Source organism: Gymnoscopelus braueri, assembly GCF_963280865.1.
Source record: "Gymnoscopelus braueri genome assembly, chromosome: 10".
In the NCBI taxonomy this organism is placed as follows: domain Eukaryota; kingdom Metazoa; phylum Chordata; class Actinopteri; order Myctophiformes; family Myctophidae; genus Gymnoscopelus; species Gymnoscopelus braueri.
Window position 1 is genome coordinate 25,429,346 of NC_137611.1, and position 27,216 is coordinate 25,456,561.

General features: G+C 41.3%; 1 protein-coding gene across 1 annotated transcript in view; it reads right to left on the minus strand.

Annotated features, from left to right (window-relative positions):
- Nucleotides 1–20,009, minus strand: part of asic1c (acid-sensing (proton-gated) ion channel 1c) — a gene marked incomplete at its 5' end in the record, with an annotated part of 113,180 nt that extends 93,171 nt beyond the window's left edge. The window contains one exon of the mRNA XM_080439279.1: nt 19,455–20,009. Coding sequence (XP_080295405.1) covers nt 19,455–20,009 — 555 coding nt within the window. The remainder of the gene's footprint in view (nt 1–19,454) is intronic.
- Between the last annotated feature and the right edge of the window lie 7,207 nt (nt 20,010–27,216).

Below are 27,216 nucleotides of genomic sequence, written 5' to 3' on the forward strand. Positions count from 1 at the left end.
TAAAAATTATTAGTTGTTTACTTGTTTATGTGTTGCTGAAAGTAGCGTACAGCACAGTTCACTTTAATAATGCTGAAATCCTTGTCTACACAGGGCTGCAAATATTTTACTTTAAACACTCCAATGTTTTAGTTATGTAGTTTGATCTGTAGCTAGGCGGAATTATGCCGTTTTCAATACACGATAGTGCACTTGGTGATACAAGCGCGAAATTTGGCACAGATGACCTTCATATGACCCTAATTGATAATCAACCTCTGGCCACGCAGAATTCCTAAGATTTCAAGATGGCCACCACCAGTTTTCAAAATGGCTGCAACTGGGCCAATGTGTTAGGACTATATCGCTTTGCTGGGGCTTATTTTTATATAAGAGAATGTGTTCTCGAGGTATTCCTACCAAGTAAGATAAAAAATAACATTAGGTTCCAAAATGGCGGCATATTTTCCAATATGGCTGCCGATAAATTGCAGAAATGTAATGTTTTGTGGTCATTAGTGCCTCTGTTTTGAAGCCTAGTTACTGTTACCTGCCTTGTCTTACCAGTCCTGTGATATTGTCAGTGTTTCCACCTGTGTCCTCTTAGTCCCCCAGCCTATCCCAGTGTTGATTGTCTGTCGAGTTCACCTGTATCCTGTTAATCCCTGTCTATTTAAGCCCTGTGTTTGCTCTGTGTTCTTCTTGGTCCGTAGACACCCTAACCCATAGCAATGGACACACAGACAGAAAATTGCTTCCAGGGACACACAGAATGAAACTTGCAATATTGTCACAATGGGAAATGCAGTACTTTGCAACTTAGATGACCATGATGTGTCTGACTTACAGGGCTGCACACACGAGGAAGCTGACACAAGGATGTTCCTTCATGCAGCCCATGCTGCAAATCATGGTGCGTCAGATGCCATCATCCGCAGCTCAGATACTGACGTTGTTGTCATAGCAGTTTCGATAGTTCAAAGACTTGGCTTGAAAAAGCTGTGGATTGCCTTTGGAAGCGGGAAGGACCACAGATGGATCCCAATCCATGAAATTGCATCAGCTATTGGATCAAAGTCATCAGGTCTTTCCTTCTTTCATGCATTCAGCGGATGCGATACAGTTTCGTCCTTCCATGGAAAGGGGAAAAGGTCAGCATGGCAGACATGGAACGTGTTTGAGAAAATATCCCCTGTCTTCACCAAATTAGGTTCAACACCTGTTGCAGTAACTGATGAAGACATACAAGTCATTGAGGAGTTCGTAGTACTCATGTACGATAGGAGTAGTTCCTACAAGGAAGTGAATGAGGCACGACTAGATTTGTTTGCCAGAAAGCAGCGATCATATGACTGCATTCCACCAACAAGAGCTGCTCTGAAGGAACACTGCAAGAGAGCTGCATTCCAAGCAGGACATGTATGGGGCCAGTCACTCTTGTGCAGTCCTGTTTTGCCAAGTCCAATCCACTGGGGATGGCACCAGAAGGACAGAACCTGGCTTCCACACTGGACGGATCTTCCAGCAGTGGCCAAATCATGCCAGGAGCTGACACGATGTGGATGTAAAAAAGCATGTTCTGGCCACTGCAAATGCTTTAAGTTTGGATTTATCTGCACACCCCTCTGTGGTTGCAGTTGCTAGTACACTGGCCTGTCACTTGCCCAGCCACCATTGTAAATGAGAATGTGTTTATAATGACTTAATAACAAAACAAAAAGTAAGCACTAAGCTTTACCAAGCTAATAAATCACTTTCAAATGTTCCATAAATGGATTCTGTGTATGGTAATTAATACAAATACATGTACTACAAGCTCATGTGGATAAACCATAAGCAAATGCACATTTCTGCAATTTATCGGCAGCCATATTGGAAAATATGCCGCCATATTGGAACCTAATGTTATTTTTTATCTTACTTGGTAGGAATACCTCCAGAACATATTCTCTTATATTAAAATAAGCCCCAGCAAAGCGATATAGTCCAACACATTGGCCCAGTTGCAGCCATTTTGAAAACTGGTGGTGGCCATCTTGAAATCTTAGGAATTCCGCGTGGCCAGAGGTTGATTATCAATTAGGGTCATATGAAGGTCATCTGTGCCAAATTTCGCGCTTGTATCACCAAGTGCACTATGGTATCAATTTTCCGCCTAGCTACTGTCTGAGACGCTTTAAATGCTACGAGAAGGAGGTGTTTCTTTCCTACCCGACTCTCTCTCCTCCTTGTGCTGTCATCGGAGAAACTGGAGTTACATTGGAAGCATACTGCGACCATAATCCATACAGAAGTGCACAGTGATTGTACACGATCTGCGTTTTATTCACCATGTTGTTATTGTCATGGGTAACGACACTCATCTGTAAAGCCTGTCAAAATCATCATGTCGCATCGTGTGCTTATTTAACATCAGTCATAGGCAGAGATATACAAACTTTACACTGCATATTTTGCACTGCACTATTTTTTGTGTAGTTTGGTGAAATCAAGTTGCCAGCAGCAGCTGCAACATTGTTTTTGGAAAACAGTAACATTTTAGAAAAACTAGGCTATTAAAAAGTAAATTAAAAAAAGAATTGGGTAATTTTGTTTTTATTATAATTTTAAAATCGATAATTGAATCGATTTTAAATGTTATGTCACATCGCTATCTCTGAGTTACAAAAGGATAAATTAACTGCAGGAATCTAGACATGAGTCACACTATCATGACGACTGTGTGTAGGGGGACATATTGCCTAAATCCAGCCATTAGGGACTGTGGTACAGCCAGTGCTTTCTTAACAATAATTATGTTATAACTGGCTCTGTGTGAAGTGTCTCCAAAAAAGGAATGTTCCCCGTGGCTGCGATGCAGAGACTCTAATAGATTTTATCGGCAGATAAGACAGAGATAGAGAGAATACAGGGAGAGAGGGAGAGGGAGAGATTCCCTTTGGGTATTGCTGAACTTTCTGGAGGTACATAAATTATCTGACTGCAGGGGCGTGGTGCAGGGGTACGTGCCCACTGCCCACCACTGTGGCGACTGGGGTTTGATTCCTCTGTGGTGCCTCCGGTTTGTCGGGCACTCGAGCGAACACTATTGGCCGCGTTCGAGCCAGCGAGGCAGAGCGTTCTCTGTCGCTGCACCGCACTAGCGTGTTCCTCCGCACGTGAGGTGGCTGGCAACTCCATGATTTAATTTGATTTGATTTATTTGAAAAGCAATAAAACCACATGGTTACAGCAGTTCAAGGATGACACAATAAAGTCCTGAGACTGATTTCCATTGAGGTCCTCTCAGTTAACAGTTAATAAGTCAAAAATACATTACAATACAAAACGCATGACAGTAACATGACATGTGCGTTGGAATATGTGGTTGTCTACACCCTCCCCAGACCAACATGTAGGGTTCGGCAGTGACAGAGACAGCAGACATGGGGGAAATTGGCAATGACTAAATTGGGGAGACAAAAATACACTGTACACACAAAGTTAGTCATAAAAGAAAGATTATCTGACTGCTGCACTGGTGAAACATTATATGTAAAGTGGTCGTGGATATAGTAATAGCAGTGCTACATTATTTTATTTATCACTGTATGCTGAGACAACCAAGCAATGTTATAAAATGGAATTAGGCACATCAAGTTACTGATGGTGTTTACTGCAGTAATGAAATCATGGCTACAATAGGAACACAATATTAGCCAGCAATTTATCATATACTGTAGATATCCAGTGATATCCAGTTACAAAAATGTACTGTAGTTTGGAGAAAGAAACTGCAATTAGAACCGTTTAGGGTAGGTAGTTTATGGTCCAAGAAATGCATATTTTCTAAGCTGTGAATAGCATTGTGCAAAGGCTGAATGGGCTGATCAAGTTCATGGAGAGGTGACACAAACAGACACGTACTGTGCTGCAGGATAGAGACACTTGGAGATGAGCACAGTTACAGAAAATGCAAACTAGATGACTCACCACTCCTCCTCATAAGGGTCAGAACAACATATTTCAGGTAGGGTCATTACAATTACAGATAACAATACGCTGCTAGATTTCAGAGCATGATTTTATCCTGCTGTCTTTTGCAGGCTACGCAATGCTATTTCATTGCACAAATCATTCATCTTCACAAGTCTTTCACGTTGCTTGGCGAGAAGCTTGGCCATTATGCATTGTACAATGTTGTGCAAAACGCCTCAAATTGGAGGTCTGACAGTCTTTAAGCCAGCTGTTATTTGATTCATAGAACGTGATTAGCACACAGTGACAAACACAATGTACACATTCCGCTGGTACGCACAAGTGACACAACACCGCTCCGATGAAATCCACAGGTAGGCTTCTAACCTTTTAAACCTTATACTCCATTGACCCATTTGAGTCCCCCAGGGGTCTATTGGCCCTCTCCTTTTTTCCCCCTCTACACCAAAATATCTTTGCAGAAAATCGCCGACCTACGCTAGGGTTCAAGTGGTTGGTCAGACCCATTCATAAATTAGGGCCACTGTGTTTTAGATTTTCTCTGGGACACAGAAGCTAAATTCAACACAAACCACACCACCCATGACAACAGTCATCCGTGATATGTGGTAATGTAGCACATTTGACAGTTTTCTCATCATGAAAGCAGATTTGCCAACTGAGCAGCTGTGACAGCCATGCACCATGACAAGATGAGCTTACTGTACATCTCTGTACAGTAGGGTTAGTACTTTAAATTCAGAGGTGTGCCACTGGAGATGCTGACGTCTCCTGTGAAGCCATTATTTCATATCCTCCAGTGTCTGAGTCATAATGAGCATCTGGGGAGAGAGCAGAGTCGCATTCCTCCAAACACAAAAAGATGCAGGAAAGGCTAATAAAATGGAACTTGTTACAGCTGTCCTGCTGTGTATCTTTCCCATGCCTTACAAGTACGAGCATAAATGAATATACTATTTAGAATTCACTGTACCATATTTAACCATTATGCCTACGTGCACTGCTGAAGATAACATTTATCATGTGATATTAGCAGGCATGTGTAAAGGCATGTGTAAAGAAAACCAGACAGAATATTTAAAACAGCAAAGATCATTTCGTTGCCTTTTGTCCACAAACTCGAATGACTGAATATATTAGGTTAACCTATCTGTAGCTGAAATCTAAATTAATTGCAGAGTGCCAATGAATGAGAATAAATGCCACTGGAATTGCTGAGACATTATTTATTTTCTTTTCTTTCTTTTTTACAGCCCCTTCAGATGCTCTGCACCATCCCATTAGTCTTAAGGTGAAATATTGATTTGTATTGAATGACAACGGTGTCTTTTAAGTCTTCAATGTCAGGTATTCAATAGTGTAAAGACGGATGTTATTTGGATGTCATCATGGATGTCCATTGTTCTGCATAATGGAAGAGGGGAAATGTGAGACATTTCAACAAGATGGTTTCTTTATTCGTGCTATTGCACGATGAGTGTTGAATCCACAGTGTAGTGTATTGCAATTCTTGATAATGCCAGTGGAGCTATTCTTCACAGAAGACTGCCATGGCAACAGGCAGGCACAAGGTAGCGAGTCTTCATTTCACATTATGAAGAGAAATTAAGAGAGAAATATGGATTCATTATACTGTAATTTCATTTGATAATACTTGATCTGTTCTATCTAACTGATAGTAATCTGTGATTTTACGCTTGAATGGTGGAACCCTATGTTTAAGTTCCAGTCTGGTTCATTGGCTATATAACTGATTATGACAACTGTAAGCTTAGGAATGGGATGGTTGATGTTCCACTACACTATATGGTGTGTTTTTAGCTTTATTATCCATTTAGAATGGCCATGTACTACTTAAATGACACTTTATGGCAAGGACCGTCTTACTTGAAAAGTAATTCCACATTTAGAGGTACACGAACATCTTAATGCAGTGGTATTAGACAGCTAAAATGACATGGTAATCCACTGGAAACACTGATGCTGAGACTGAACTTGTCACACTGACACCATCATAAAACCTCAGCTGAAACCACACAAGAGTAGTAATTTCTCATAGAACATACTGTATATCTTATGCAAGGGATATCTACTGCTTATACATGATTTTCTCTGTCACTCTGAATAGACAGAAAGCTTTAGGGTCAAGCAGGGTATACATACGTACATGCATACATACAGTACATACATATCCTATATTAAAATTGTCTTAAGAGAGGACCGGCTGGGATGGGATTGGAATTTAACACATTCACTGCTGGGAATTCATTCATTCATTCATCCGCACACTGCCAACGTTTTTACTAATCTTTCGTGACACACAGAATTATTTTTTCAAAAAAGATGTAAACATCAGATGTCTGGGGTAAAGACGAGGTGATTCTTTCAACAACAAAACAAATATTGTAACCGCAATATTCTGTTCTTTAGTTATCGGCAGTTATCTGAGTTCATGCACATAAACATTTGCTTATCGTGTAGTATGATACTGTACAGTATAATCCAAAACATCATCGCTGAAAGGTCAAATTGTCCTCATGTCACTTCTGGTATGAAGTCATCAGTTGAAAATTCAGACATCAGCATCTCATGTTTAGTCATTTATGTGGAATGGTTATTGTGAAAAAATATACCAGTGAAAGATTATATCAAAAATAACTTCTGTTTAATTGAAAAAGTTACACAGTATGACTTTAAATGAAATGGAGCTACCGTATATGAACTTTTGTCAAAAATAGGGCACATACAATAGGGCGTGTCTATGATTTGGCCTCCATATCAGCAATCCAGCCCAAGCCTTGGCTAAAGACAAACCTTACACCACAGCTCATGAATGTTATTTACTTTAGCACTGCAACTCCATTTATGCCGATACAAGACGCACTGCAATCAAGGCAATGACAGGTGAAATGACTTCTAGCACAATTCTGTGATTAGTGGTGCATTGAACGATCTAGGGAACTGAGAAATGTCAGCTTTTAAGTACGGTAAATGAGTCATCAAGTTCCCTGGGCCAAATTTGGTTGGATTTAATGAACATTCTGAACATGTAGGAGACCAAATCGATTTACAGACAGATATATTAATGTTCTCTCTAGTTGTGTTTATACAGTTTAATGGAAAAGTGCACTCATGTGAAACCAGAGGGTAGAAAACACTCCATGCCAAAACAACACCAAAGACATGGTGTTTGTCTTGTAAAAGTAACATCCTATTCCATTTGTGCTGTTTTATGCTATGAAGCTGTGAACTTAAGTTAAACCTCCTCGTCCTCAGCTTATCAAAGACATCTGATACCACAATACAAAAAACACATACCACATCTAATAGTTCCAGAAATGGCAAGCTTAGTAAAAAAGGGGAATAACACTATATACATACTATACATATGGAGGTCAAAGACGACACCAATGTATGTGACAAGCAGCTGATCAAATTGGCGGTCTATTTAAGCTCACTTCATTTATTGTACGTCCTCTTGTTATCAGCGTCTCTGAACATGTGCTTTGTTTGCTCCCAGTCCCACCACCACAGCACTACCAGTAGGCTCTGCTTTCCCTAAGGGTTCTGTTTTCCCCTGGGGGTCTTGTTGTAAATGTCTATCTCCATCCCTGCTCTTAAATGGTTATCTTTTAATGTGGCCATCTGTGCCAAACTAGATTTTCTGCCATTTAGCATTTTCTTCAAAACACACCTTTTGCTACTACCCCTACAAATGTTATCCAAAACTCACACAAATCGGTATCGATTTCGGTCTTTGGAGTCATGTGATCAAGATTTTTGTGTCAGATGTTTCATATTCCATTCCGATTGGCCTGGCAGAGACCTGCACTCCAAAGAGCGCACTTTTCTAGTTTATTTATCGATTTATTTTTGTTACAGCAGTTACCCAGAAATATAAATCCATGCTCGTTATTGTGACCCAACCCAATGTACAATGTATTCATGATAATTGACATTACATTGTTTCATTGACCCAATGATGAGGGTGAAGCTAATGTAAGGATCTTAAAAAAGATTTCATTGTGATGCTCGTTGTAATGCCGTTTACTGCATCCCCACTAGCTATAGGCCTAATTGCAGTTTTATTTGGAATACACAAGGCGATCAGGCTTAATATTTCTTTGTCTACTCTAAAGGTATGGAAAGTATATGAAGCTGAATGTTTAATCTAAGTGCTTACATTAACTCCAAACGTTTTTTATGTGCATGAACTCCCTACCAAAAACACACTCTCAGTCTCCCAACATCCATTAACCCTGTGGCCATTGGCCAACTGTTAAAGGATTAGTTGTTTCTAGCAGTTATTATGAATAATTTCTCTCCACAAAGCCAGCCCATCCAAAACCACTGAATAACACCGATAACTAAGCTTTTTGCTGTGGAGGAATTTTGAAGACATTGCAGTTTACATAGTGCGTGCGTGCGTGCGCGCATGCATGCGTGCGTGCGTGCGCGTCTGTGTGTGCTCTTGTGTATGCATATTGATATCAGTAGGGGTGCGAGCATGTGTAGTATAACGTGAGGTTGTGAGGATGCATGAATGTTTTATCTTTCCCACACACACTTTTCTCACAATTTCCCCACCCATTTCTGTGTAGTATTGTCACTGCTCCCCCCCACTGGTTCACCTGCCAGTAAGAAGCCCCCACCGGGAGGATGAAGCGCCTAAACCCTACACCATACCATTCAACACCCCCTGCTCACAGGCGCCACCCCAGCCCATACAGTGGCAGTCGCTGGTGCAGAAACAAAGATTGCCCTCCCTGCCTGGCTGCCCTCCCTCGAACACGGCCAATTGAGGACGCTCAGCCAAACCGGATGCACAGTGGAGGATTTAAATTGCCTTTTAAACATCAAATCACCAATGCTGCCTACCTAGATCCACAAGCTGTGGAGTGTTAGCCTCCTCACAGCCACAGACATGCTTCACCCCCTTGGTGCCTGCTGACAGGCACATGACGAGATGAAAGCCGATTCCAATCTTAAAGACTGAGCTCTAGTTAAATGTGGTGATGAATACTGATTTTAAAACATTGCGTGAGAAAGCACCAAAAGTGTGGCCCGGCGGAGCCTGCATCACCTGCCAGTATTTAAGTATAGGGCTTTACATCTACACTATCAGATTATGATAATCAACCTCTTGTTGAATAGCTGCAGTGCATCAATCAAGTGAAGGACAATTTTCAATTTACACATGTGGTTTTAGGCATGGGCTACACCCTCAGCTTTTCACACTAAAGACTAAACAAGACTAAAGCCTACGGTAATTTAAACTGATTTAAACTGTAGTATGTCGCTTGCCGACAAGAACTTCTTATATAAATATATTGTATACATTAAGCAAGTGGCGCAACGTGGGCAATGCCTTAAGCAATGTTCCACCTGTACTATGCTCGTTTTAGTGCGATGTGACAGCGCCCTCTCAATGGCATAAGACATTGTAAGACAAAAGCACAATCAAGGCCCAAAGGTATGTTTCGTATGAGCAAAGCATGTCCTTCTGTATGGGGCATGGGATTGTGAGATATTAGCACAACCAGGGTAGACAGGTGATATTATGAAGACGCAGATCAAATCGAGTGACAACATACCACACCTTAGTGTAGTAGGCTATGTTGTCATCATTACTGGGACAAACTTGACTTGAATAATATGAATACTTCAATTCATTGTCCAGATGTAGCATACATGGACCAGACTCCGTAATGGATCTCAACATACACCCGCCTCACGAAGCTCGATTGTTGTGACTACCTAGTGTACACGCCCCATCATGTACTGGCATGAAAGTGTTTCACTTTTCACTTGACGTCACTTGGCGTCGGTGAAAGGCTTTTGTCTTTAGACTAGGTAAATGTAATGAGCTTGGCGTGCTTTTAAAGTCCAGCTAGAACGTCATTTTTGCAACCTTTATTGTGAAATTTCATAGTAAAAAAGGAGGTTGGTTGTGTCTCAGCCGACCGTTCCGTCCCCTGGGGATATGGGATCTAAATGCAACAACACTGCCTTGTGTCAGCACTCACGCACCACGAGGTAGAGAGAGAGAGAGTGAGAGAGAGAGCCACTGCCGAAGCATGATTGTCACATTGCCCATTTCTCAAATGTTGTTTTCATACACGTATTTTTGTCTACTGTTTTAAGTCTAAAATGAGAACATTTGTAATGCACCGTCCGGCTGTCATCTTGAATTGGAATCAGAACAGAGTAGCAGCCCCGTATTGTCTCCATAATTATAATCAGTTGCGTGTGGAGGAACATGGGGCTATGGGAATCATACAGGTGAATGAAATCATAATTATTGTTAAGGGGCTTACTGATGTAATCACGCATTTTGTTTTTGTTTGACAGAAAGTAATTGAGATTGGACTTTTAGTATAGGGACTTTTGACATAGAAAAAGGAAGTCCTTTTGCATACCTACTTAGAACAGGTGCCTAGGAGTGAAAGCCAACGCATAGGAAGAGGAAAACATTTGTCTTAACTTAAAGCAGAGTTTATTGAAGAGAATACAGGCGCCGATCCTGTGGGTGCTCGGGAGCTCGAGCACCCACTGGGAATGCGCCAGTAGGACGGTTAAAACGCTTTGTAACGTGCACGATAATGCATGATACCGGGCTGGTCTGATATGACACATAATTCTGAAGGGATGTCCGTCATTCATACTCTCTCTCTGTAATCTTCAAAGTCTGATTATTAATTCCTTCTGCCAATTGTTATCACTCCCACAGGGAAACCCAATCCGGGTCAAGGCACCATTGTAACACCCGGGATTCGAACCCGGGTCTCCCGCTTGGAAAGCCAACATCTTAACCACTTAGCCAAAGGGATATCCCTATCGATCGCTCGGGGGAGATATTAGATTTTCAGGCCATCAGGCTGAGGTAGTGAACCACTCTGTCACACGTGCATCGCGCAGCTGTTTGTGGTGCTGGGTGCACAGATTGGCAATGTGAACATCTTTGTACCTGTATTAGGGAACATATTTGTACCAGAGGAACATGTTGTGCAATTCCACATAGCTCTAATAGTCCAGAAACAGGCACACGCACCATCGAATAACACAGAGGGTTGTGTCAAACTGACCTTCATCGTCTGATTTTGGCATATATTGTCCATTCCATTATGACCACAGAGATGATCCAAAAGTGTGAAAAACATATTTGTGGGTAGGACTAAGGGATTAGCTGATATAATTTTCACATGCATACAGTATCAACTACAATGCAACGTTGGCAGTGATGCTGAACACTATGTAGTTTTTCCCCTACCATTGCCTTGCAAAATGGCTCCAAAGGGTCATTAACGTCGCACTATGTACTTTTGGGTGTCAGTGGCCACTTTGGACACAAATAACATGGCAGCCAACGTCTTCGCCTTCATTACCCAAGATTCTCTGGGTCACTCCATCTTTGACTCTTTTGTCTGAATGGGTATGGCTTTGCAGGAACTAGCATTGAATGAAGCTTTGGTGAGCTCCGTGCCCGTCTGCTGGTGCATTGCGCAGTGCGCGGTCATGCGTTTTACACAGACTCACATGGGTCATGTTTATACATGATAGAAGGTGTGTTGTTTGTTTCAAGGGCTGAGATGGAATTTTTTAAGTGGAGGGGAACAAACTCAGACCAACGACCCATTATACACAAACACTGCCATTATAATAACGTGTCAGTCACCTTCTTACCATTGAAGATTGTCAATGTAGGCTACTGCATCTCTTTGTGATAATATCATGGACTCCACTGTTGACTCTTTACTCCATTTCCAATTCCAATGTAGTGGAGGGTTCGTCCAAAGGACAGATTCCCCTCAGTAATCAATAAAGCTCTTGTAGCATGTTAAGAGTTGAGCCTCAGGGGCCACCGTAGGGACAGCTGCACTGCCCACTTCCTCATTGGCAATCAGTGTGACTATTTAAATGCCCTGCCAGCTACCAAACATGAGTTGCTTGGTGCTTGCTGGCCGTGGTGTGCTGACTTCTTTCATGTGGTGGGAGGGAATGTGTGAGCACATACGGACAATTTAAGATCTTGCCACTGCTGCTTTGTTTAGGTTGATTTTAGTATTTGATTATTTTAGCTATTTATTGAGTGTATTAAGTCATGTTTTGTCTTTTGTTTGTTCCCCCCAATACTGACCTGCTGAAGGGGTTCATAATAGGTCTCACTGTAGTCCACAGCCCAGATTTGTTAATTAGTGTGAATGCGTGCACCTCTTTCCACAGTGGCGCTCCTTCATCTTTTTGTATGCTGTGTTTGCTGTATGTGTGCTGTGCTCCTAGGTTTAAGCGGTTATAGTGGTGTAGCCTATTCTGTAGCTTAGCTTCCCCCTAAAAGGGTTGTTGTCCACTGGCTAGCTGACTGTTTTGTAAGCTTTATATTGTAGCCTCTGATATCCACTGGTTTATCCTGCTGGTCTGGTTACCTGTAAATAATTGTTTCATTACCTTGTGGCTGTAGCAAGCTGTGGTTCTTATGAGCTGTTGACTGCAAGGTGTGTTTTTAATTGGTTAAGAAAATAACATTTTATTCCAGTATGTGTTTAAACTTCTGTGTTCTAATAAACCAATGTATTTGGGGGAAATTCATGTCTCATGTCTCATTGTGCAAACTTGTGCATTGTTTGGGGAACCCAATTTATAGAAACTCATTCATTATTCCTTGATAGAACATATTCAAGGTGGTGTAGTCGGACATCTATTATTTAAGAGAAAGTCCTTGCCACACCAGGTTACACTCTGATTTTAAAAAATCGGATATTCCGGGCGGCATCAACGTTTTACCTCAGCTAAGGGCTTATATATTGTCCATTCCAAGTTTTATTAGCCTTTGTTCGTGAAGTAAAACTTTGTAAACAAGCTTCTTATCATTACACGTGAGGCTGCCATTTAATTTATAAACGTTTAATTTAGTGAGGGACTCGCTTCCGCTGATCTACAAGTTGTCATGCGGTGCGTCGCGCCGCATTATAAGCTTGTAGATCAGTCCCTTTGAGAGTTTTGTCTGTTTCCAGTTGCCTTTTATGGTCTTAAATGGGGCGTAGAGCAATGCAAATGAACGCGCCTGACCTTCAGGCAAAAATGAGGAACTGTGATCCGCACATTTGAGGGATTTACACACCCCTTGTGAATTGCACGTCGGTTTTTGCTTAGAGAAAATACACCCTCCTTTAGTCACGTTATTTACGACCAGCTTAGTGAATAACGCCCAACCCCCTCCACCCAAGTCCGCAACCTTGGTGTCATCCTGGACCCCACCCTCTCCTTCCAATCCCATGTCAACCAGTTCACTAAAACTGCCTTCTTTCATCTTCGCAAACATTGCCCGCCTTCGTCCCAGCCTATCACACACTGCTGCTGAGACACTCATTCATGCCTTCATTACATCCAGACTCGACTACTGCAATAGCCTACTATACGGCGTCACCACCAAGGTTCTCAAGAAACAACAGTACGTACAAAATTTGTCCGCCCGCCTGCTTACCAGAACCCGATCCAGGGACCACATCACTCCTGTCCTCCGTGACCTCCACTGGCTCCCAGTCAAGCACAGAATTTACTTCAAAATACTAATCACTACCCACAAAGCCCTCAACAACCAGGCCCACTGCTACATCTCTGAAGTCATCAAACGCCACGTCCCCTCCCGCTCCCTCAGGTCTGGCAATGCCAACCTCCTGGACACAAACAAGCAAACCTGGGGTGACAGGGCCTTCTCTGTGGCCACCCCCTCACTGTGGAACTCACTCCCAGCTCACATCAGAGCTGCCCCCACCCTCACCACGTTTAAAACCACACTCAAAACCCACCTTTTCAGACTCGCCTTCTCTACGTAAAATCCAAGTACCCCCCCCCTCCTTTTAACTAGTTCTTCATAATAAAGTTGTTCATATCCTGCTCTGTAAAGCGACTTTGAGTAGAAATGCGCATTATAAATCCTATTTATTATTATTATTAAATCGGGCTGTAATATGTCGTCACTGTCGGGTGGAAACCTTGCATGTCCAAAACAGTTTCTTTTTTATTATTTTAAAAACACGGATTTAATGGGTTTAAATAGGCTAGTCTGCACCCCCACATCACATCACACTTCCCTATAGCACCAGCCAGCTAAGAGCGAGTAAAACAGGAGTTAATGGTGAAAGTTGCCTTCTATGTGGCATCGATTGCATGCATCATGCAGCTATGTGCCCCAGTAGAGAATGCACTTACAAAACAGAAAGAAACTGTATTATTTTCTTGTGCTTACAAAACTACCGAAAACGTACTAAAATAAAACATTAAATCTTTGAATATTTTTAGTTTTTAGTTTTAAGCCCAGTTGTTAAAAAAATAGGGTTAGAAAATAGCAGCGTTGTGACCCGTTGTGAGCTTGTAGATCTGCTATTTTCACAATGTTTCTGAGCTTGTTGAATCTCGCCCCTGACTAACCCCTATAACAATAAAATAAATAAAGACAATTTACACAAACTAATAAAAAAATAAACTAAAACTAAGCCTTTAACTATGTGTTAAATAAAAACTATAATAACCATGGTCATCTATGACGTCAGTCATGGATACTGTGACGTCAAGTATCTCCATAATTGGATTTCAGCCCGAGCCGCTTTATGTTCAGCGCTTGGAGTTTCATCTGATGTATGACTTGTGTTATATGAAGAGTTGTGCTTTATGAATGAAGACAGTTTGATAAGTGTGCCAGTCTCTGAACAGGTTACTCAGAAGCAGTGCGGTTAATGACTCTGTGTACTAAACTAAAGTTTAATTGCATAGTGCTGCTTTCCACCAAAAGCAGTGGCGTAGGTAGACAGTGCAGACAGTGCGGTCACACTAAGGCCCATGCGATGGGGAGCCCATCTGCGGTGTGTTGAGTGGAGAACAGGCCCTTTGCGATTGCCACCTCGTTAGTAGGCTACACCTGTGTTCAAAGAAGTTAACAACTCACATTAAACTAGAAAAGGTGCTCCTCGGAGCACAGGTCTCTGCCAGGTCAGGTAGGTTATTGTGTCCTCTTGGTGACGCTATAATAGGCCAATGTGAAAAGGGTGCCATTTCTTCCTAGGCCTTTCACTGCAATCAGATGCTGCGTTCATGATTTGAGGCATTTTGTTCCAAAAATTTGTTTTTCAAAAATGTACCTACTGGTGTCGCTATAACAGGCCAGTGAAAAGGGTGGCATTTCTTCCTCAGCCTAGTGGGAATGTGTGCAAAATTTCACAGAAATCGCACGCGTTCATGATTTGTGGCATTTTGTTCAAAACCAATCCCGCAAACTTTGGAAGCCAATGTTAGCCAATCAAGATGGAATATGACAAATTTGACAGATCATGACCGAAATTGTTGTTTTAACCTTTATTTTTGCAGCCATGTTACTTCTATATCTGCATCCAGTTTACTGTACTTACAGCCCAGTTATTTTATAAATGACTTGCCTGAGATGACCTCTCCTTTCCCTACTCTACTCTGGGCAATTTATTTAACCTGACCCTGGTCCCAAACAATATGGCCTCTGTCTTACCTAACCAGGTGCAAGGATAATTATCAGATAACCATGTGCTGATGCTGGAGATCTCTGCGCTAAATCTGTTCTCAAACCCGGTCTTAATTTAATCAGACAAGCAGTTCTTCAGAGCATTGGTGCCATCAGCCCAGCGCTCTTCACTGTTAAAAAAAAAAAGTCCATGGAAGGAGGTCATGCATACAAATCATCTATATCCACTTATTTTGAAAGGTGTGTGAATGCATATACATAAAGGTGATAAATCATGAAATTAAAATGGTTACCCTGACATGGACTGCCAGGGGCTGTAAAGCTCACTGCATTGATAACACCCCTAGTTTTTAAATCAAGTAAAATGATGATCACTCTTTAGTGAATGGCACTCTCTCTGGTGGTTATTTTGAACATCTCATTAGGGTCAAGAAAAACATACTTAATCTCCAGCAAAAATCCAAAGTTTTAACGCACTGCAAAATGTTACCTGCTTCGGCACGTAATATCATACTGTTTGCCTCACTCCTTGAAAATCTAAGTGCTTGGAATTTCAAGGTTTAAAGAAGACAACAATTAATTATGTACACAATGCCAAGAAAGGCTTGTTATGATGAAGGATTGCGAATCAATTTGTTGAATGGCATTTGAAATGCAAATTGTGACCCTCCCTTATCCACCCATCCATTACAATACAAAAACGCTTTGCATGTTTTGCTTTCTAAGCTGCATCATGTTCAAGACTTAATGGAATTCTTCCTTCATTTATTCAAGGTCAAAGCTCATCATTCCCACAGTCCCTTTGCATTGTAAATCTTCCTCTCTACACTTCTTTGGGAGCATTTGAATAATGATAATTTCCTGATATATCCATGTAAATATCTGCACACTCTTGATTACAGATTCTCTTTTTGGAAAAGCAGATTTACTTACAAAATTAATGGCTTAGCAGATAATATCAGCAAAATAAAACATGATTTTGTGTTTTCACATATTCATTAACTGGGTTATTATAATTTTTTTCTCCCCCGTTTCAAGAATGTTGCAAAGGTTATGAATTAAGATGCTCCATAAGTGGGCATGTCCCAAGTATTCACAATTACTACAGATACAGAACTGCATACTGCTGGATCAGTATGGCATGCTGGCACTCAGCCCACCCCTCATGAAAGCATTTCTGACTAGTGAATGTAAATTATAATGCAGTACAGGGCACAGTGTAGTAGTGCTTCACCTACTCCATCAAAACGTCATACTATGTCACCAGAGGGTACACACTCAAACTGCTCCTATCATATAACTGTCTTGGAAGACAAGGCGAATGGTTACAGTGTGTTTGACCACCAAGATGAAAATGTTTTAAGCCTGATTAATACTTACACTACAACTGTGTCACGCACCGAAAATAGCCTTAAACTAAGCATTAGAAAGCATGGCCGTAGTGATGGCCTTATCGGCAGCAACTTCCATCAGCTTTCTGGAACAGGAAAGTATTTTCAACCGAGACAATTTGCTAGAAATTAATCATTTGTTTCACAAGGCCAATGACGTGGATGCAAATATGTAGACTAAATGGATGTTTTCCTCTTATAAAATATGCTAAATGCTACATAAACTTGCATTCTACCCTTGACCACAGCTAAAACCATACAGAATTTGATCAGTTTTGAGGATTGTGGAGCCAGTCACTGCCTGGCCATTTGTATAGGATTCCTCCAGGTTTAATTATGTGGGAAGGAAATTGCACTTCACAAAGTGGCTGGACAAAATACAGAAATTAACGTGGTGAAAACCAGGCTCATGATAATGGCTCTGCGACACAAAATTCTACATTGTAGAATCTACAGTGACTCAGAGTTTTACAGAGAGTGAATATTCAAATGTATACTATTTTGCATATACTGTATATATAATTATTGTAAGAATTAAAAGTGTATACATTTAGAGTGGTGCTAATAATCTCAAGGCTGACTGATTAAAAGGGCACTCCAATCTAAAGAGAGCTTTTGCCTTTTGCCAGTGCAGCTGCCTCACTAAATCACCCTAATAAAATAATGACAGTGACACAGCCTGATCAAATTCAAGTTTGTCAAAGGGTCTAAGCTCTTCAGGTTGTGCATATAAAGACAGAAAGAAGGCATAACATTGGCTACATGAGAGGAAACACATGGCTGAGGTGTCAGTGATATTTCAGAGCTAGAGACAAGAACAAATGAAATGTTTGTATTTCATCTTCATCTCAATTGGCCATGGCTTTGATTTAAACCTTAAAGTGGTTTGCAAGAACAAACAGCGCTTCTACTTGGAAGTGTGTTCATTTGATTTGGGGGAAATGTTGGAGTAGCTACTAGCTAGCAATAAAACATCAGGTCATTAGGCATTCACTCACAAGATTTAACAGCAGGCAGATGACTTACTAGACACACACAGTCTAGTTGTAGAATCTATTCACAGTTACATACAGTCAGTCCAAATTGACTCCCTGTCTTCTCTGTGCAACGGCCACAGGTTTCAATGTACAGTTTTAGGTCAATGTGCCAGGTGAGTGTGATACAGTAGTATTAACATTTATAGAGGGATGAGGTCTTTGCCTCAAATTGTTTTTCAACCCATTATTACTATGGCACAAGTGGGACCAATATCCACAAACTTTAATGAGCAGTGCATGCTCAAGTTACTGTGTAGGGTGTGAGATCTTTATCCTACATCTTTCCATTTTAATTTACTTACTGCCTCGACATATGTTTTAATTTCACACTGCCTAAACACATAATGATTATACTAATGTGCTGTGGGATACATTTCCACCATCATTTGGAGTAGCCTATTCATTATGGAAACAAAAAAGGGAAAAGGAAGAAAACGAGAAAAAGAAACGTAGTTGAGTTCAGTGGAGGAAGATAGTGATAACTCACCATGAAAGAGTCTCTTCTATCTCCAACTGACTGACTTTACACGAGTCAGCAGTTTGGATAAGGCACTTGATATGCACAACAAACATACTGCTGTGTGATTACTGATTTCTTAAAACATTCTCACACATATCACATGTATAACAGAATTGTCCATGAATAATTAACCACTTTAAACAGTATTGATCGGGGTCTCCCAGGGATCTATCCTTGGCCCAATCCTTTTTTCTCTCTACACCAAATACCCATTAACGAAAATAGCAGATCTGCTATTGTCACCCCCCATAGGCTTCTTGTGGTTAAAACGAACATGGGACAGAGCCATCATACAGAAGTGACCTAATCAAGGGCACAGGTGGAAACCAACCACAAGATACCACAAAAACCTGAGAACATCACTCATGTGTGTCAAGGTATGCATTATTGTGTATGCTTTGCTTAAAGCCTCATATTGGCACCTCGTGGACAAATGATGCAGTTCTGACATGTTGACTTCCTTCCTTCATTTTGAAAGCAAGCATGTCTTGAGATACCACTGAGCTATTAATACAGGAACTGCAAAGATTCATGTCACTGACATGCTGTCCACTCAAGGCTCAATACCAACTCTTGCAATATCGTCAAAGGAAGCAACAACTCTATTTAAGTTTATAACAAATCTGACAGTGAAAGGCAACTTACAACTTAGAAACTATTCAGTATTAACACACTTTTAAAAACATAAAGTTTTACGTTCTATACAACACAACATCAAACTTTGGATACACTACTACAGTGTACAACAACTCAGCACAGATTGCAGCAATAACCTTATGTGACTCCAATTCCAGTGGTAGCCTTTTGTGAGTCCTGGAAGCACTGGAGGTCTACAGGAGGACTGGAGCACTGGAGGTCTCCGCAATATTTTCTTTGCCTGAATAAGAACAATAAGTGCACTAGCCTACAGGTATCTGATTAAAATAATCTATAATGCATAAACCACAAACGAATAAAACATAATTTGATCTGAACACAGGAAGGAAAACATAATTAGAGTGGTAACAAGTATAGCATGTGAACATATAGCATAAAAGGCATGGAAGCATCAAGGTACTTACAGTGGTGAAGTTCACTGGATAGCATTCCTGTCCTCTGAAGGTGCACGCCAGAAGCATTTCGCTTATGTCATGACCGGTTCGGTTGTAGAAGTCAGTCATGTTAAACAATTTGGGCTTAAAGTTCTGGAAGTTGGCCTTATCCTTCAGAGCAGCCAGCACCTCTGGCTCAGCCAGATGTGGGTTAGCTATTTGGTAGTTGTTGTTGAGGAGGGCCAGAAGCTCACCGACATGATAGAGGTCATTCCTGGTGATTTGGGAGAAGCGGAACTCATTGAGGTTGCAGAAGGTAATTGCTGGAAAGGTGAGGTTTGGGGCTGCCACCTCGTCCAGCTTGGTGACGTGAGGATACTCAAAGTAGTATGACACCCTGTCCATGCACACCAGCAGCAACAAGCACAGAGAGCCCAGGAAGGAGAGTGACCAGAGGAACCGGCGGAATGTCATGTGCCCGTAGGCGAATATGTGGCTCATGCCATGTAGTGTGGATATGTTGGCAAACGCCTGCAGGTTGGAAGGCCTGATGCTCTCGATGCTTTCCTCTGAATCTCCCTTCATGGCTGCACAACACTGTCCCCCCCCCAAAAAGAAAAATAACTTCAGGTTACAGACTTTGCTCAGCAACAGAATAGCAGAAACCAACCGCCAGCATTGGTCTGTCACAGCTGCTCCTCTACTCCCGCAGAGAGGCGTCAGTCGTCTACATAAACCGCTATCATAAAATGCTTGTCAGAGTTTGGTAAATTTCCCTTTCATTGCAATTCATCCTCCAGTGGTCGTCAGCTGTTCCTGTTGGTCCAGCCCCCACCCACCCTTTTATTTCAAGCTCTTCTTCTATTATTTCCAAAGCTCTTCTCTCACACTCCCTGTTCAGCTGTCTTTTGTAGCAGAACCAAATACAATGACAGCTCCAGAAACACCCACTTCTACTAAAAGGCAATGCCTCCTGAATCCTGAGTGGACAATGGAAAGAACAAATAGAGAAAATAGACAGATAGAGGAGAAGGAGAAAGAGAAAGAGAGAGAGAGAGAGAGAAAGAGAAATAGAGAGTGTGTGTGTGGGTAGGGGGCTGCAATGGAAAGGCTAGCGTTTGGGGAGAGGGGCTAAGCCTCAGCAGTCAATGGGACCCTTCCTCCTCCAATCGGGGAGAATGCCTCTACATCGCTGTGATAATGGCATGCGGTGGATTTGTGAATGGTGGTAATAAAGAAAGAAATGCCTCACTGGTCCCTTTCGCTGCCACCTGCCTTTTTGTTTCCTTGTGCGTGTATTTTCCTCTTCTTGCGCTTCTTCCAGGGTCAAAATGATAGGGAAAGGGTGAGGGGTGGTTGGAGTGGGGGTGTGGGAGGGGGGTCACAGACCTCCGACCAACCCAACCCAGAGCAACCAGCGTTTGCAGGTTTTCCGCGGGTCCCCACTTCCTCGTCAGCGCTGGTTCCACAGTTAATAGGGGAGACCACCTCTTGATGCTTTATGGCCACCCCTGCATACACGCAATCCACTGACGCTTCTCCTAGACCTCCAGCTTCACTCTGTATGTTGTCTACATGCAGGTTTATATTCTGCCGTCTGGAGCCTTTCAGGCTCATTCGCAAGCTCGCCTCCTCTCCCTCTCTCTCTCCCTTCCTCTCTATCACAACGCCCCCCCCCCCTCTCTCTTTCACTCGCTCTCCCCACTTGCTCTTTAGTAGTCAGAATACATCCCACTGCCGAATGGCTGCTTTGCCTGTGTGCGTGTGCGTGTGTGTGTGTGTGTGTGTCTTTGTGTCTGTGCTCAGCGGGGATGGGGGGTAGGGGGGGGGTCTCTCAATCTGGACACCACCTTCTTCAAACACGCTTCGGCAATCACTGTCATCATTGGTGCATTTGTGCTCTCATACTGTCTGTAAGAATGCCACAGGTTGGATGTTTATTCCCTTGACAAGCATCACTGAATACAACTGAATGTGATCACATCACATGTAACATGGCTCACAGGCATAAACCTGAACATGTTTTCTTTCTTTCTTTCCACAACTTATCAAGTGAACAAAGCAAACAAAGAAATTACACAGATTTTATGGATCAATTGATTTTCATGCATTGGTGATTTCATTGATAAAAAGGACATAAATGAAAATACCTTTACAGTATATAGTGTTCTAGGGAAGCATCTTTCCGATTCACTTATTTCTGCTTCATCGTGATATTGATAGTCAAATCCCAATGCCATGACTCTCTTTTTCTTTTCATTGTGTGTGATGACACAAGCGTTTCATTCCTGACCAGAAATGGCCTTGGTTTTGTTATTGGGGTTAAAAGTTCATTGCACCCTTCAGAAAAACCTTTTCATTTCTCTTCGGAGCAAATGTGATTATCATCCATTGGCTACCCTGGGAAGCTTCATTATCATAACAATGCATTACAGAGGATAGATAAATCAATATTCAAGCCTAGTAGCTAGTAACCAAGCACAGTGAACATACTGTAGCAACTATTACCCACAACACAACAGTCACATGCTATTGAGATTAAAACACTTTTTTTTTAAAGATACTATTTCATCCATCAACTTCACAGAGAGAAAGCAATGTCACCATAGAAATGCAATTTGAAAAAAATGCTCAGCGAAGGAAGGGCAACACCATGACTGAAGTGATATACCACTGTGATGTTACGTCCACATATCACAATGACTTTTCCTGACAAGCAGTGTTAAGACTTATCTTCCAGAACCATTTTTGAGGAATTGCAATTTTGATACTACAAGACAGCAGCACTTACTTGCCTACAGTACCAGCCACAGACGATATGCATTCTGAAACAAATATCAAAAGAAAGATATGCCAACTCACAAACTTTGGACAACTTTGGTATTTGATGCATCTTATGATCAATGAATTCATGATGACACAACATTTATGAAAATCTTTTTCAGTTTATGTTGGATTTACAACTTGGCCTATCGTACACCAACCCCTCATGCTTTTTAGAGCTTAGCCTCACTCATATTTATTTGCAGTCATGACCAATAATGGTTAATGTTCAAAAATGCACACTAGGAGGATGGATGTGGTTTGGTCCATGGGTGTTTCTTTACTCTAGACATATTATTTTTCTAACAATAGGACATATGTACGTATGTATATGTAGCCTGTACATTATGTACTGTAACCAACATGTGTATGTTACACAATTTCACATACTCACCTTTTACTAAGGAATCGCCTCATGAATTTGACCAATTACTGCAAGACATCGTCTCTGCTCCTCAGGGTGCATTCTGCGAAAAGAGATGAAGCAAAACTAGTAGGCACATACATAAATAAGCATGCATGGAGCACTATAAAAACTAGGGATGCACCGATATGGAATTTCTGGGGCGATACAGATGTTTAAAATAACAATTTGGTCAATACCAATATTTGTTTGAGACACATTATTTTTTAGCCCTGCAAGGCTCTAAGGATGGATACTGTACAGCAGTATAGCAAAGTTTTTATCTCGACCCAAAAGAGAAATTTTATGTCTCCCCGGGACCCAAACTAGTGAAAAACAGTGAAAATAGCCAATCTACAAGCTCACAACGCGTCGACTTGTTTGGAGCTTGTAGATCTGCTATTTTCACTACTTCAAAGTATGTTTTTCTCCTCTAATTAATGAATAATTTTTTTATGGAATTAAGAGTTTTGAATTTGATAAAATATCTTTTTTTAAATGTTTTGAAAATCTGTTGAAATGATAATACAAAACTAAATGTAGGAAACAACAATTAAATGGGTATTTACTCGCGACCCATAGAAATTGGTCTGTGAGTCACAACCCACATATGGGTCCCGACCCACTGTTTGGGAAACAGTGCTGTACAGTATACTGATGACTTTTGTCTCGGTTCATCCAACACTTTGGTCCCAAACAAGACATCTCAAAAGCTAAATGCTGGATTGCCATAGAAGTTGCTGTGCACCTTTATGCTCCCTGGAGGATGAACCCTACTGAACCCTACCCTGGTCAAAATTCACATTCACACAATTGTGTTATTGCGTTTGCTCCCTGGAGGACAAATTGGCTGAAATAAAAAACACTTTGAGCATATTATTATCTGAGGCCATAATGGCAATATAATTAACAATAGATGCCCCAAAAAATGTAAACATGTCACAATTGTCACATGATTGATTATCATTACAGACTCAGACATTGATTGAGCGATGTGTAAACGAGTGAGTGTTGAGTAGGTAGGCTTATGTGGAGAATGCAGTGGATACAAGAAAACAAGCCAGAGCCAACTTGCCTAGGGCTGTCCCTGTCTGTGGGCCTTCTACAGAGGCACCACAGAGAGCATCCTGAGTGGGTACATCACCACCTGGTACGGGAGCTGTGCTGCCCTCAACTGAAAACGCTGCAGAGGATTGGGCGGACAGCCCAGCACATCAGTAGATGTGAGCTTCACTCCATCCAGGATCTATACAGTACTATACTATATTGTGTCAGTAAAGCACGTAAGATTATGAAAAAGACCCTAACAATAAAAAGTATATTGCACGTCTATATATTGCTGTACATCTCATCCTGGTGAAATCAGTGTGTGATCCCCGGTCACTGATCAGTCATGCAGTCTGGAAACCACAACAACTTTAGACTGTCGATATCAAGGAAAGTAATTATGTCTGTGTAAACCAGGAAGGGGTCCCATATATCGTGGAATCTTCTAACAGAGCCTCTTAATGTGTATCTAATTTTCTCAAGTTGTAAGTTATTAAAAATGCCTCTTATCCATTGAGTATGGGAAGGTGGAATTGGCGATTTCCATCTCATAAGTATTAGGCGTCTTGCCAGCAGTGTTACAAAGGCTATCAAATCTGCTTGAGATCTACACAGAGGCAGTTGGGAAATACCAAACAGCGCGGTAATGGCGTTAGGCTCAATGAGTGTCCCAGTTAAATCTGTGAGAGTATTAAAAATCTCAGTCCAATATGTGCTCAGAGAATTGCATGACCAAAACATATGTTCATTTAGACACTTCAGCTCAGAAATAACCAGACCATAAATTATCCATTTACCATTTATTAACCATTACCATATTAACCATTTACCATATGCAATGATATTGCATTCAAGTTTGGCGGTGTGACTCTGCTCTAGTGATATTAAAGATTCCCTGTGCAAATATGTCACAGATCTTCAATCACAAAACCCCCAGAGCAGAGGATAAATACAGTTTTACATAAACATTGAACCTTCAATGCCTAATTAAACTACCACATATCATAGTACAATCCATAGAACCACAGTACAATACACAGACTCATAGTATAATCCATAGAACCACAGTACAATACACAGAATCAACCCATAACAATATGAACTAAATGACACAGGGAGGAGGCCGGGGAGGTGGAGGGAATTTGAAAACCTACAGCTGTACAACCTGCAACGACAGCTAAGCATATAGACTGAACAGAGAACAGAGGCTGCTTAAATTACCCGCCCGAGTTGCACTGTGGGTATGAGGGCGTGAGTGAGTTGGCTTGTAGCGAATGAGAATGACAAGAGTTTGAACGTCCTGCCTTAAAGGAGTACAACTGTATAAGCTTGTAAGCGAATGTGGGGGTCCGGGGAGAGTGAATGAAGTATATATATAAACATTCTGCCTTCCGTGTCTACATGAACTATCGTTACACTGAATTTCATGTGTTACAGATGACTGGTGACATTTTTCACAATTGGGATCGATATTGTCGAATATTCTTGAGAGCCTAGCTTTCGTCCAGTGGGTCCGATGGACAACTTTACACTGGAGTAGGCCATGTCTGGCGCAGACCGATGAGGTGTGAACCCGACTCAAAAAAATTCGCCAGTGATTGTCAGGGATCTCCTCCCCCAAATCCTTCTCCCAGACAGCCTTTACACAATTACCAGATGTGGGAGATAAAGATTGAATCGAATTATAAAAATCACACCCTGTGTGAAGTGGGCGGTGTCTTCCTAGCTAACCACAATACTGAATGTGACTTAAATACATTTATTTACGTTTCTCACCAAGTCTCGTCTCTTACATTTATGGATTATGTTGGTAACTGTGTTCTTAGAAATCTTAGGTTTGCCTGAAATTCTTCTGTAACCTTGGACAGATCTATGCTTTGTCACAATTCCATCTTTAACCTTTTCTGATATATGCTTTGATCTTAAAGAGCCACTTCTAGGAAGACTTTCTATTTTCTTCTCAATATCGGTTTTCCCCTTTCTCATTTCAGCCATAGTGATCTTTGACTTCTACTTTACTGTTCTCACGAAATGGACAGTATCTAAGTAATATACTAGTGTTACATCACAGTGGTTTTAGATTAGTTTCGTCATATGTATCACTAGCCAATCACAGCATGTGTCTTGCTAGCTAATCACAATACTGAATGGAGTCGATCAATCATGTACAAAAGATAAATACATTTATTGAAACACTCTTTATGATGGACAAAACTATAACTTAAAAAAAAACAATTTATGGTTTTTTTTAAGTTATGGTTGCTTATATAGGGCTATGCACATGTGTCATGTGACACTGGCCAATCACAGTCCTGAATAGATTGTGATTGGCCAATCACAGCGCAGGATAATTGTACAAATTTCCAAACCTCACTTTTAGGGGCGGTTTCACTGCCCAAGATATTTGTACATTTTTCCAAATCTCACTTATAGGGGCGGTTTCACCGCCCAAAAATAGGAAATTATGCCTTTATTCACCGGAGCCTGAACGAGAAAGCTATCCAACGGATACTTCTCAGGAAGGTTAGGGAAGTGAGTGTATCTGTTACGGACAAAACTCCGAATTTGAAGGTATCGAAAAAAGTGGTGATTAGGAAGAGAAAACAGATTTGAAAGTTCTTGAAACGAGCCAAAGACACTATTAATATATAAATCTTTAAATTGTTTGATTCCTAGGTTGGCCCATTCAGCGAATGCACTATCTGATAGGGAGGGAGGGAAGGCATGGTTCTCTGTTATTGGGGCAGAAGTGGAAAAGGATTGGAAGCCAAAATTCCTTTTAAACTGATTCCAAATTTGAAGGGAAGTCTTAACCATTGTGTTTTTTGTGTACAAGGAGGAGGGACAGTTGAGAGGGGAGTGTAGAAGAGCAGTCAAAGACACAGGTTTTGTGGAGAAAGCTTCCATTGCTAGCCAGACTGGGGGAGGGCATAGTGAGTCCAACTTTAGCCAATATTGCAGCATGCAAAAATTAGCGGCCCAATAGTAAAATAAAAAAATTGGCAAGGCCATTCCTCCGAGAGGTTTTGATCGTTGTAAATACTCTTTACGCAGTCTGTTTTTTTTTTGTTCCAAATAAATTCCAAAATTAAACTGTCAATTGTTTTGAAAAACGCCTGAGGGAGGAAGATTGGTATACACTGAAATAGATAGGAAAACTTAGGAAGAGTGTTCATTTGAATAGAATTGATCCTTGCGGCTAGATTTAGTGGGAGCAATGACCAACGCTCAAAGTCCTGTTCCATGCGAGCCACACAAGGCGCAAAGTTGGCCTTAAACAGGTTATTAAACTCACTTGTGACCTTAACTCCTAGATATGTGAAACTGTAAAGGGATATTTTAAAAGGAAAGTTATGTTCCCTGCTTTTCTTAAGACGTTAATTGAGATTTAGATCCTGTGTCTAGGTTGGACATGACTTTTGACACTATCCCGCTTCTGGTTTGAGTGACACAAATTCTTCATCTGAAGGTCAAAATTCAAATTCTCCCCAGAGCAAGCAGGCAGCCAGGTTCTACTAG